The sequence below is a fragment of the Selaginella moellendorffii genome, unplaced genomic scaffold (assembly GCF_000143415.4).
Source record: "Selaginella moellendorffii unplaced genomic scaffold, v1.0 SELMOscaffold_21, whole genome shotgun sequence".
In the NCBI taxonomy this organism is placed as follows: Eukaryota; Viridiplantae; Streptophyta; class Lycopodiopsida; order Selaginellales; family Selaginellaceae; genus Selaginella; species Selaginella moellendorffii.
This window is the reverse complement of record NW_003314282.1, coordinates 628,808-641,152: the sequence shown is the minus strand read 5'-3', so window position 1 is coordinate 641,152 and position 12,345 is coordinate 628,808. Positions and strand designations below refer to the sequence as shown.

At 47.7% G+C, this 12,345-nt stretch overlaps 2 protein-coding genes across 7 annotated transcripts in view; one reads left to right on the top strand and one right to left on the bottom strand.

The window, feature by feature from the left end:
- The window catches only part of LOC9637892 (myosin-2 heavy chain), a 9,433-nt gene extending 2,425 nt beyond the window's left edge, over positions 1–7,008 (top strand). For 2 of the 6 annotated variants that reach the window (XM_024678293.1, XM_024678298.1), the window contains exons 6-17: positions 21–2,765; positions 2,822–3,065; positions 3,124–3,677; positions 3,734–3,857; positions 3,915–3,996; positions 4,052–4,185; positions 4,235–4,319; positions 4,398–4,529; positions 4,735–6,135; positions 6,211–6,474; positions 6,534–6,702; positions 6,763–7,008. In XM_024678293.1, the coding sequence (XP_024534061.1) occupies positions 21–2,765; positions 2,822–3,065; positions 3,124–3,677; positions 3,734–3,857; positions 3,915–3,996; positions 4,052–4,166 (3,864 nt within the window). In that variant the 3' untranslated portion in view covers positions 4,167–4,185; positions 4,235–4,319; positions 4,398–4,529; ... (2 more) ...; positions 6,534–6,702; positions 6,763–7,008. Of the gene's footprint in view, positions 1–20; positions 2,766–2,821; positions 3,066–3,123; positions 3,678–3,733; positions 3,858–3,914; positions 3,997–4,051; positions 4,186–4,234; positions 4,320–4,397; positions 4,530–4,591; positions 4,680–4,734; positions 6,136–6,210; positions 6,475–6,533; positions 6,703–6,762 lie in introns of those variants that run through there. The other 4 variants (XM_024678296.1, XM_024678295.1, XM_024678294.1 and 1 more) reach the window with 4 other exon arrangements.
- Positions 7,009–7,197: 189 nt separating this feature from the next.
- LOC112347333 (B3 domain-containing transcription factor NGA1-like) lies at positions 7,198–8,724 on the bottom strand. Its single transcript, XM_024678039.1, has one exon. It carries the CDS (start codon positions 8,722–8,724, stop codon positions 7,459–7,461), a length of 1,266 nt encoding a protein of 421 aa, XP_024533807.1. The 3' UTR covers positions 7,198–7,458.
- Between the last annotated feature and the right edge of the window lie 3,621 nt (positions 8,725–12,345).

The window sequence follows — 12,345 nt, the reverse complement described above, 5'->3', positions numbered from 1 at the left end:
AACGTGTTGAGAGCACGGAGGAGCAGGAAAAAATTATTCGGGGAAAGGTTGATGCGCTAGTTGCGGAGAATTCTCGTCTCTTGGATCAGCTTACATCTCTGCAAGATCTCAAGGTTGGTGAAGCTGAACTTCGGACTACGCATGTTACGTTGGAAGAATCACAGAAGGAGATGACGGTAGAACTCGAAGCTTTGAAAGATCAGCTCCTGGCGCTTCAGAAGTCTTCAAGCAAAGAACTTACGGCCAAGTCTGATATGATAGAAGACCTGAGGAAACGTGTGGAGGACCTGCAAGACGAAAACTCAGGTTTAAAATCTTCATACGAAAACAGAAGCAGGTTTCTTGAAGAGCAGATTCGGAGTCTGGAACAACAACTTGACAACTCCAGTGAGAAGGAAGCTCTTGGCAAGGACGTCTTGGAATCTAGACTTCATATAGCATTTGGAAGGCTTGGACGGCTTGAGGACGGCTACCTGGACACTTTATGCACTTTGGATAGTCGGTTGACTTCTCACGAGGAAAAGTTTGTCCGCGAGCTAGAGGAGTTGGCTTCTTTGCATGAGACGTATGCCGAACGATTAGACGAGGACAACTTGAAGCTACAGTCAGGTTTTGGCTTGTTGGAGAAGAAGCTTGCGGATCAGACCGAGAACGTGAAAAGATTGGTGGCGAATGTGATTGAAGACTCTGGCGAAAACACCTCCGTGGAAACTTGTGTTCTTGCACTGATCGACATGGTTAAGAAGAGTGAAGAGGAGCTACAAAGGCTCCGTTCACAGCAAATCGATCTCAACGAAGAACTTACTTCTTTGCGACTCGAACAGCAGTCGGACGTGGTGACAGCAAATCAGACTAAAGCGGAAGTCACTCGTTTGCTGGAACGAGAACAGAGTCTATTGGACGAGCTTTCTCAAGCCAATCTACTTGGTGAACAGCTGCGACTCCAACTAGAAACGTGCCAGGAAGAAGCGAAGAATAAGTTTGACGAGCTTTCGAAAGAATGTGGTGAATTGAGACGGCGAGTCGCCAATCTTGACGAGACACTTACTTCTGTGAAACTGGAGCGAGACTTCGCCGCTCAGTCGATGGCCAAACAAGAGGCCGAGATACTTGAGACAGTACGGGTCATGCAGGAGGATCTTGCTACCGCGAACTTAGTTCGAGAGCAGCTCCAGTTCCAGCTAGAGAAGTCCAAAGAAGTGGCTCTTAGGGCGGAAAAAGACGCACAGATTGCTGCAAGCAGCGGTAAGCGGCATACTGAGGAACGCGACGCGTTGAAGCAGACAGTGGCTGATCTGGAAGTTTCTTGTTCGGCATGCAAGCAGCAGCTAGCTGATTGCGAAAAGCAGCAAAAGTTACTCATAACGTCTTGCGAGGAAAAGAACGCTTGCATACAGAAAATAGGGGACATCATTTCCACCGCTTGGATCGTCCCGGTGGACTTCGAAAAACTTAACCCTGCCGTAAAGGGGAACTTGTTCGCTGGCGAGTTCTTACAGACTCGAGAACGCGCATCGGGTGCAGAGACAGAGGTGATGAAATCGAAAGAGAAGATTGCGCTTCTGAAGGAAGAGCTGAAAAGCCTAACGTTGGAGAAGGACAATGCACTTCAAACTTTGGAAACGTCAAGATCAGAATACAGCAAGCTCGAGAGAATCCTTTCTCAAGAAAAAACGGACCGGCAGTCGATGGAAATGAAGGTTGGCGAATTTGAAGCGAAGCTGCATGGCTTGCGGGTGAGGCTGTCAAGCGTTTTGTTGGACGAGATGGCCACGAGCACTACTGCAGAAAGTGAGGAATTTACGGAACTCGATCACTGCGTCAGCACTCTCATTGCTACGCTCGCTGCGAGCGTTAAGACGAACGAGGAACTTCTACTGCAGCAGAAACTTTTGGAGGACTCAAAGTTGGAGCTGCAAGCTGAGCTTTCGAGCAGAACAGAGGAGATGAAGAACTTACAAGACCAAAAGAACCACGTAGTTCTCGAAGTGAAGCAGATAAAAGAGGAGCTGGATTCTGCAATGGATCGTTTCCAGCGAGGGATGGCGGAATCAGAGCAAAGACTGGCAACAGTGAGAGAAAAGCTGGGCCTCGCGGTTAAGAAAGGGAAAGGCGTGGCTCAGCAGCGGGATGACTTAAAGCAGCTGCTAGCTCAGAAGTCGGAAGAACTTGAACGTTCGAACAAGCAGCTTAGTGCTTTGGAAGCGTCTGTGAAAGAAAAGCTCTTGCAAGTGGAGAGCATCCAGAAGTCCTCGGTTGAAAAGCAGGAAGCCCTGAAAGCTACTATTCTAGGGATGGAAATTGGAGCATGCTCGAAGCAAGAGGAAATAAATTCCTGCAAGACTTTACTTCAAGAATCGTGTGCCAGGGAGAAGAAGTTGGCTGCGGAGTTAAACGTTCTGAGACGAAAATGTGCCGAAACACTTGAAGAGAAACAGCTGCTGGAGGAGTCTAAGAGACACGCATGGCTGGAGTTGGAACGGGAAGCCGCAAGATTAAAGGAGTTCGAGGCGAGTGAAACTCGTTTAACAGCCTCTTTGATCACCATGGAAGAGAAAAACAACAGGCTTCAGAAAGAGCTGTCTTCTGCAACGGAAGATCTTACAAGAATCCTTGCGCTTCAATCGGAAAATTTTGCGAAGAAGTTGGCGACTTTGACAGATGTGGATATGTTGTTAGCATCACTTCAGCAGCTCCTTTGGCTTGACAGGGATACCAAGGTGTTTTCAAAGAAACCATCAAGCTGGGATGATCACGAAGACAAGGTACGAGCTAAGTCGTGTAATTGCTTCATGTGGTTATTTTCTTGATTATTTTGCAGGTTCGTCTTTTTAAACCAGCTTCAATGAACACGTCAGAAATGTTCAAGACAGGCTTCGAGCTCATGAAAGGTGCTCAAGATATTGAGCTTGCTGTTATTCTTGAGAGCGCGTCCATCATTAAGCAGCTTTTACATGAAATTCTAACGGAAATCGCATCTCGGAGAAAGGAAACGACAGAAGCTTTAGAGACAAAGGAGCAGGATTTGCTTTCATATCAGCTGGAAATATCCTCCAAAGATCGAGGTACTTTTTAGTATTTCAGATAGCTCTCGTGCTTGTTAGTGACTGTGTCTGTTCCCAGAAATCGAGTCGCTGCGGCGTGAGAGTGACTTGAAATTCAAGCAGCTCGAAGAACTTACAGACCGAGTTGAAGAACTCGAGACTCTGATAGAGCAGAATCACTTGGCAATGGACAACATGGAAACGTCACGCAACAAGGCTGTTGGAAAGCTCACATTTACTGTGAACAAGTTCAAGGAACTGCAACAGCAGTGCGAAGCGATGCTTGCTGAGATTGAAAGACTTCAGATGAATCTGGACAGCCGCCATGCTGAACATACTGCTCTTAATCAGAAAGTCGAAATTCTTCAAAACGACTTGAAGCAGAGAACCGAAAACTCGATGCAGTTGGAAAGAAGTCTGAAAGCTTTGACTGCAAAGGCTGCTGTTGGACAACGAGGGGAGCAGCTACTATCCGAACCGAAAGAAATTGTTGATTTGCTAGATGCTCAAGTTCAACGGTTACTGCATGAAAACGAGAACCTTCAACTTAGCATCAAGACAAAGGATTCGGAGTTGCAAAAATTGAAAGACAAGTTTTTGCCGGTACCTTCCGTGAGCGAGATCGAGGAGCTGGTACGTACTCTGTTGCAGTTGAAATTTGTAAGCTGGATATTGATTATTGTTTGCAGGAACAACCAAAGCATATGACTGTACCGAGTGCTCCACATATACGAGCACAGAAGAAAATGGTCGTTGGAGACCAAGTTGCTATAGATATGGATGCCGGACAGACTATGGAAATTGAGGAGAAAGGTAACGAAGCTTTGAAAAGTCCTCATATCATATTTTCTAACATCTAAGGACATTTAGGAAACGCCTTTAAGTCTCTTGGAATGATACGGTTCCTTCCCAAAGCTAGCCATCACATTGGTGACCGGGTTGATGAATTAAGGTATGGAACAAATTGTCTAATATTTTTTTGCTGAGCTTTCCGCTTTTCCTGGCAGTATTTCGGCTGGCAGACTTCTTATGAGGCAGCCTGTTGCCCGGTTGTCACTTATTGTGTACTGGATCGCGATCCACGTTTGGATTGCAGCTACGGTTACTATGGCGAAGATATAGTACGCTGTGCTGGATCCAGGTACTCAAAAGCGCTCCAGTTTCTTGTTTTACCAATCGTGATGTCTCAGTATGTTACGCAACTCTTGCTCAGGCGTTCCGCGTTACAGTCGAACCGATTCGCAAGGAGAACTAGCAAAGCACTTTCAGTCGTAAGTAAGATCGAAAGAACTTGCTTTTCTTTTTTCTTCTCACAGAAAGGCGGTCTGATTCGTCGTCATACTGGCTTTGCAGGAAGCAGCAAGTGGGAGAGGAAGATCTTGGCCATCGATGGAAATGGTCAGAGTTATGCTGGAAGCGGCGATAGCGAAGTGAGTGATCATGAGAAGAGCGCGGGGATGGCCAAAATGCAGTTAGTCAGTGGAGGTATAGTGTGTGTGTGGTGGTCGCTTTTGCTTGGCGTCTCTGACTGATTTTCTTAATGGCAGCGTGGTGCTGATGAGTTTATACTAGAGAGAGGGGGAGGGAGAAGTGGGGCTGGGGGGAACGGACGGATTCAGAGCGATGCGAGAGAAGGCAAGTGAGGTGATGATTCGTGGCTATGCGGCTGATTTTTAAGTTTTACCTGCAGAAATGAGAGGAGCCACAAAAGGGCAGGCAGTAGCCATGATGGATGAGAGCTTAGCTAGCTGCGGTGTTGAAAGTCAGGTGAGGACAATGTGGACAGGTCTTGGACGTACTTTGCAACTTACTACGGCCACAGCAGGGGTTCCGGGAGGGGGGATTTTTTTTTCTCGCACGTCCGTTTTCCGTTCGAGCAGGGCAGGCTACTGCTTAAGCTACACAGGAAAGTCTGCTGGGTGGAAGAGCTCAAGGATCAAGCAGGGCCAGTTTTTCGGGATTCTTTTAAGTGATCTAAAGAGAAGGGGATGAGAAGCGACCAAATGGCTTTTAGCTACTTGGACTTCTGTCGGCAGGCAGGCACGCTAAGTAGCTCTTAGCTTACGGAACAAAGTGGCTCAAGTTACGATACGTGTTCACGTCACGTGCACCAACAGTGGAAACTCTTCACAGGTTTTTTAAGTCCAGGAGTTCGTCAACGGTCGTCTGCGGTCCTTGACTTCCGGGAGCTTGGATTTGCTCAAGAGATCTTGGGGGGCACCTCTGTAGATAGCTCAGATTGGCAGGCAGGGTAAGGCAAGGCCGAGGAAAAATATACTATACTTACAGACAAGGAGGAAGAACAGCGGAAGTAATAAAAAGGGGAGGAGAGAAGAACTAAAAACTTTGGGGGAGTGCTCAGAGAACTATACAACACGACCAGACAGTGTGGCTCAGGTTGCACTTTCTTTGCTTGCGAAACCCGGGTCTAAAGCCGACATGATTCAGGATGCTTTTCGCGTGCTCCATGGTTCCAGTTTGTTTGTTGCACAAAAGCAAGCCTGGTGATTTTTGGGGACGAGAGTTTATTCGGTTTGTGTCAGTGCAAGTGCAATGGGGTGGATTGAAAGTTAGAGCTCTCAGTTGCCATGATTGCGAAGCTACGCTACTTTACTTGCTCGTTGGACTCTTCATCTCCACAGAGAACAAGACGAAGCAAGCAATCGAGAACACCAGTTAATACTAAGTTGAGTTACGAGCTAGCTACTCGGCTCATTTCCACACTCCAACAAGAGGCAGGCAGGCAGGCAGGCAAGCAAGCTTGAGAATTAGTGTAGAGCCAGGCAGCTACTTACAGGGCGAGCAGCACTTTTTTGCTTTTCTCACTTTTCTAGCTCTACACACGGGGGCTTTGCATCGGTGGTGGGGTTCTAAACAGGAAGTGAAGAGAAGAGGTCTCCTCCAAAGGCACACGCGACTCTCTGAATAAATATGAATGGCGAGCGGGGAAAAGAGCGAGAAGAACGTACCGGCAGCAAAAGTATATAGCTACGTGCACGCATCACGACCTTCAATCATATCCTGTCTTCCGAATCGACTACCACGACTAGTACAACACCTCCGCCTTCGTCTCCTCCAGTGTTATCTCGAGGTAAAGAAGAGCGCTCTCCTTTTCTTCGTTGTTTATTCTCTCTCGCTCGCTAAGCGAACTTTTGCGTTTCCGTAGGTGGCTCGAGCTCTCTTCCTTGGACACTTACTCAATGGAGCTTACGCCACCGGTTAAAAGCTCGACTCCTCTCGTAAGAGCATGCATTGCATTGCATGGCAGCAAACAAAGCACACAGCAGCACTTGGAGCGCTCTACTTTGTGGAGTCAGAGGCCAGTGTGCGAGCAGGAAAGAAAGAACGAAAGACGAGTAGTAGTGTAGCAGTCGCAGAGCTATGATAGCGAGGTCTTCTCCTCGCTCGAGCTAGGCCGGTCCGACTTGAGGTAGGCGCAAGATGCTAAGATTTCTCTCCATTCGTCTAACCATCTTTCTTTCTTTCTAGCTCTCGAGACCGACGAGCGACACATTACCAGAAGCTAAACTAGGAGGACGAACTGTGTTGTGCAACTTGGAGCAAGGGATAATTGTCGTCGTCGAAATGCTGCTACTTGTTGCTGTCTAGGACATGGCGGTGGAGGAGTAGAGCTTTGAATTTGGCTGCTGCTCTTACAGTTAAGTACTAAATGTGTTGCTTCTCGCTGACTGATTCTTTGTTCTTGGTGCTGGCACAGATTTATGGCTCGACAGACATCTTTTCTTCTCATCTCCCGCGGGATGAGAGATTGAGAGGAGAATAGAAAGAAACGATGAAGAGCTGGCTCTCGCCAAGTCGCAAATCTGATAGAAGATATCTCGCGCTGTGAAACTATGCCGTAAGTTTTGACGTCGCCATCGCCATGAGAGCTCCCCTTTCAAATTTTCCCTATTGGATACGATGATGTGTCGCTGGCTATGGAGAATAAAGGAATGATTCTGCTCTCACGTACTATACTACTAGCGCTACTGGCGAGAGAGAGAGAGAGAGAGATTAAGCGCGTCTTTAAGTTTCTTCCTTCCATGGGATGGGCGAAAGGAAGGAGAAGAAGGAATCAATTCGTGATTCCACGTGCATAGTATGAAATATTCTATTCCTCCGCGCAACACATCTGGAGCATAATGGCCGCTCATTCAATTCAATTCCTCTCCATTGACAAGCACGAAAACGAGAAAGGAATTGGACGCTGGAATTGGAGCCCAAAACCAAGACAAGCCAAGAACAACCAACGGAGTTCTCCATAAACAGCAAAGAAAAACACCAACATTCTCGAATCTCTGTCGCTGCAATTCGGCTCCCTCCAGACGCTAGCGGGGAATTGAGCCACGACCCACGAGACCCAATGCATCGATCCACCGACCCATTGTCTCAAAATCCCACCTTTGGATGTGGATCAGGTGGATTCCGCTGAAGAACAGCAGTATGTGGTGGACATGGCGGCCAGATCCACTCCAAACAATCGCGTCGACGACGAGGAAGACGAGGAGAAGAGCTTGATGGCTTGCTGGTGTTGCTGGGACGAAGATGTAGAGCCCGTGACATTGTCGTCCTCGTCCTCCTCTCGATCCACGTCCATCTCCTCGTCCTCTTCGTGATCTTCCTCCTTGTGGAAAAACTCGTACTTTTGCGGGGAGTGATCGTCATGATCTTGCTGGCTCGATGACAGCATCTGGAGAAGCGCGGGATCGGCAGGAGTAGAGACAGTGCCCGGATCATCCGATGGAGTTCTCGGCCGCTTCCTACAACTGATGTAGAAATTCTCGTGCCTGGACGATCCTCTCTCAAACGAGACGATGTCTCCGGCCTTGAGCTTGTTCTCCTTGACGAAGCGAATCCATCCTTTGGTGAAGACGTAGCTCTGGCTGCTGTTCCAGTACGAGTAGCGGAACCACCACACTTTCCCAGTGAAGGACTCCTGGAAGGAGAGGAAGCGTCCCTTCTTGCGGAGCGATGGATCCAGCGGGAAGCAGCGCTCGGCGTGCTGCTTGGGGATCACTAATCGATTGAGCTTGCCGACATCGCTGGGAGTCACCACCTTGTAGAAGAGATGCTCGTATTGATACAGGGACGAGAAGTGGTGAGCTTGGTGATGAGCCCCTCCTTGACCATATGTTCCTCCCGGCTTGATCAGGAGCTCCTCCTCGTGAGATGATTGATCGCGGTGATAGCTCACGGTGGTGCTGCTCGTCGTGCTGCTGCTGCTGTTGTTGTGATAGATCGATTCGTCCGGAGGAGCGTAGTGGTGATCGTAGACCTGGTGGTGGTGCTGGAAACCATGGTAGCTTTGGATCGTTTCCACGTTGCTGTGGAAACGCATTTGATTGTGCTCCATCTCCACTGCTGCTGCTGCTCCAAGCTGGTCGCAGTGATCGTCGTGGTGATCGGGAAAGATGTTGAGGAGCTGCTGTTGCGGCCGGCTGTGGACGAGCATAGTCTGCCAACCCGAGGAGGAATCGTTGTGCGCGGCCGTGGAAGCAGCGGCGGCGGCAGTAGAGGAGGAAGAAACGTATGAGTCGGCGGCGCAGCTCGGCAAGAACACTCTCAGGCGGCTGTGGTGATCATGCTCCTCCTCCTCCGAGTGATGATGCTGATACGAAAAAATTCTCTCGTGATCGCCTCCTGCTGCTGGAACATAACCAAAATCTCTTGAGAATTCCATCGAGGAGAGAGGAAGAAAACAATCCAAAGAGGAGAGCTTCTCTACCTAGGAAGGAAGTATACTGCTGTGAGGCAGGGAAGCAGCAGTAGAGATGAAGCAACCAAAAGTTCTAGCACTAGACGAACTTGGTTTTCAAGCGTGAGTGGAATTCAGCTGGAGAGGTTCCAAACGTATACCACTCGGCCGGGTAATCATTCTACGAAATCTAGAAAAGAAAAAGCCAATCTTAATCCCAGAGGGAGAGAAGGAGAGAGCGAGTTTTCATGGTTGATCGTCGAAAGAATTGGCGGTATTCATCAGAAGAGGGCCACTTTCACTGCCTGGAAAAGCGAAAGAGAGATGGAAGACAAAGAAGAAGAAGGCAACAAAGAAAAGGAGAGAAAGAGAAAGAGACGATGATTATATACACAGGCCCGTGTAGAAGGTCACTGTGAGTTTGAAACATTGCTACTCAGAGGAAGAAGAAGAAGAAGATCGAGAGAGAGAGAGAGAGGAGAGGTATAGCAAGCAAGAGCAGCGATAGAGAGAGTGAGGAGACCTCTTAGATTTTCTAGCGGAGAGGGACAGCATAGTATTGAGAGAAGCCAGGGGTATCTCTCTCAATCTCACTCACACTCACTCTCTTTCTCTCTCTCTCTCTCTCTCTCACTCACTCACACACACACACACTGATCCAAGCTCTGGGGCTTCCACTCATCGCAGGTTGATTAAGTCGAACCAAAGTTCCACTTAAAAAGCTTGCTGTTCCTGGAGAGAACTATAAGCCGACTGGAAGAACAGCGCTTACGGGAAGTTAGGAAAAAGCTGAGCACTCGGACAACATCCGCTCAGAGAAGGCATCTCCATGCAAGAAAAGCAATTGTTTTTTCGGAAAAGGATATTTTTGCAAAAGGAAAACTGAGAGAAGCTCTTCAGAGAGCTCTCAGGTTGTAAGTATCAGCTCAGAGATGGAAGAAGACCCCACATTTTCACATGGGACACCACCAAACAAGTGATTCTCAAACGATCACGCACTCCAAACTCGTCCAAGTTTCCATCCAAAAAGAGGCTTTCAAAGCGCAGTCTGATCACAGGCAAAAGAGGCACAGCCAAGAGCAAACACATGGACACTCCAGACAGTACACCAAACAAATAGTTTTCCAAGGAGCTTTGTTTGTGTGAGTGAGTGACTGACTGACTGGGGGGACTTTGTTGGGAGGCTACTGCATAGGCACAAACCCAGGACTGCTAGATTTCTGGATTCGCATCCATTATCCCAGGCAGGAGCGATAGATCATAGATAGCTAGAACCAGGTGGTGGTGGTGGTGGTGGTGTGTTCTCTTCCAAGCTTTAAGCAGCTCTCTTATGGAAAGAAGAGTGTTAGAGTTCTCTCTCTCTCTCTCTCTCTCTCCAGCTTAGAAGGAAGTTCGAGGAGCTCTAGGACAAGTACTGTGATTTCTTAGCTAGAGACGATCATGACGGGATAATATTAAAGCTCTCAAACCAGGCACTGCAAGCAAAGCTGGAGTTACATTCAAGTGAAACGAGCAAACCTGGCTTAGCTCTCTAGAGAGGTAGGGGAAGTACTGTGGTTAGCTTAAGACGATCATGGCGGGATATAATGCAACACTCAACCAGGAGAAAAGCTATGATCGATCAAGTGAAATCAAGCAAAAACAAACAAACAAGCGCCGCACGCACGCACTACTTAAGGGTCATAACTTCACTTACTTGTCTCAAACGCCTCCCCTCCTGTTTTTCGAGTGTTTCAACTTGGTACGTAGGCAAAGTACTCGCAAAATCTTTGAACCCTCCTCCTGCAATGAAAAGAAAGGGCTTGAGTTAGAGAGATTTTACAAGAAAAGCTCAAGTTTTCGCAAAGATCTCGTATGTTCATGCGAGAAAAGTTTGGAGTTTAGCTGAGGATAAGATCATCGGAAAAAGAAAAAACCAAATCCTTCAGACTGACCGTAGTGTATACGTTTTTGTCTTGTTAGACATCCAATCCATGTCCGCACCTGATACAGTGTCCGCCAGGCAGCCAGCCCCGTATTTATACCGTATCTGAGCAGCAAGGCAGAGTTTGAACAGCCGTGATAGGCGAGCAAGTACAGAGGCCATGAATGGGACGATCTGCCACACGAACAACTGAGTGAAATTATTCTCTCCATTTTATTTTTTTCCTTCTGAAAAAGGAAGAATAACTCGCTTTTTCCTGCCTAGGAAAAGAAAAAAAACTCTTTTTTACCTCTTTCTTTGGAGGATTCTCGGAGGATCTGGCAACCGGAGTTAAAGCTAAACGCACTTCATGTGCCAAAATGATCCTTGTTTGCTTGCCCCTGCCTGCATAGAGCATTCATTCCTCCAAGTAAGTACGTCCGAGGCATGGAAATCTTTTAAAGCACGGCCAGGACGGACCTTCCTGCGAATCCTCTCCTTGTTTCAACCATCAAGGATCAGTCGATCGAGAGAGCAACACGAGTACGTGGGAGACCGAGGAGGAGCAAAGGTTGAATCGGAATCATCACTCCCCAGAATGATGGTTTTGGAAAGCATACCAAGCTGGAAGAAGTGGAAAGTTATAAAAGTTTTGGGGAACTTGATGATGGATGAGAACTTGATGATACGAGAGACCTTGACTGAGGAAGAAACTGCTTACCAGTGCGATATATTTGACTGCTACACTACTGCTTCTGCCAAGACATCTCCATCGTATGAGTGGCCTGCTTAAATGTTTGAGGCAAGGAGAAAACAACCGAGTTCTTAAGTTTTGTCTGTGGTGTGCGTTGTGGTGGTGTGTGATGATACCTAGTTCGACAGAGAAGTTCATCAAGTGGTGAAAGCTCCAGCTCGCCCATTCCTCGAGTCGCAGTCGCACTACACACGAGAAACCAAGCAGTGAGAAAGATTTTTCTACAGTTTTTCTTTCCGAAGTAACTATAGCTTCCTTCCCAACGAGAAAACGAGTAAAAAAGAGATTATGTAGGTGGACGAACGCGAACGAGACGAGAGACGAGGACGATGGCTCCATCCAAATGCCTCCAAACAGCCACCATCGCCCAAATGAAAATCCAAGCAACAAACCAGTTATACCACCGCAAGGAGTAGGCTTATCATTCAAGACGGAGTTTGACTCGTTTCGCTTGGCAGCGCCTAGGCTGTGGACGCCTACTGAAAACTACCACACACTCGCACACACGCAGATAGGTGGAGTGATTTCTCCAAGCTTAGTTTCGGTTTTTCTCTCTCGGTTCTTTTCGGCAGAAGCTGCTCGCTGATGATGAATGAAATGGACTCATCTCAACATCCCAACGACCAGAGCGAGAAAGCGTGGACCAATTTGAGAAGTCTTTGACTGAGATGATCTAAGATGGATCCAGAGAAGAACTTCCAAAAAAAACCAGATTTATGCAAGCTCAAGCTCGTGAAATTGGATAAACACTCAAGGAACTAACTCAAGGCCATCGAACTCGCATGCCTGCTTTGCAAAAGATCGAAAAAATCAAGCTGACTTCGGTAGGCCAAATCAAAACAAAATCCATGCATAAGCAGTGATCTCGATCGGCTTTCGCTATCACAAGTAGCACGAAGCCGGCGAGGGATTGATAATCCAGTGTGTAAGTAGCTATACTGTCGTAGCG

Excerpts from the sequence above, each read along its gene's own strand:
- LOC112347333 (XM_024678039.1), bottom strand. The coding sequence starts at position 8,724 with ATGGAATTCTCAAGAGATTTTGGTTATGTTCCAGCAGCAGGAGGCGAT.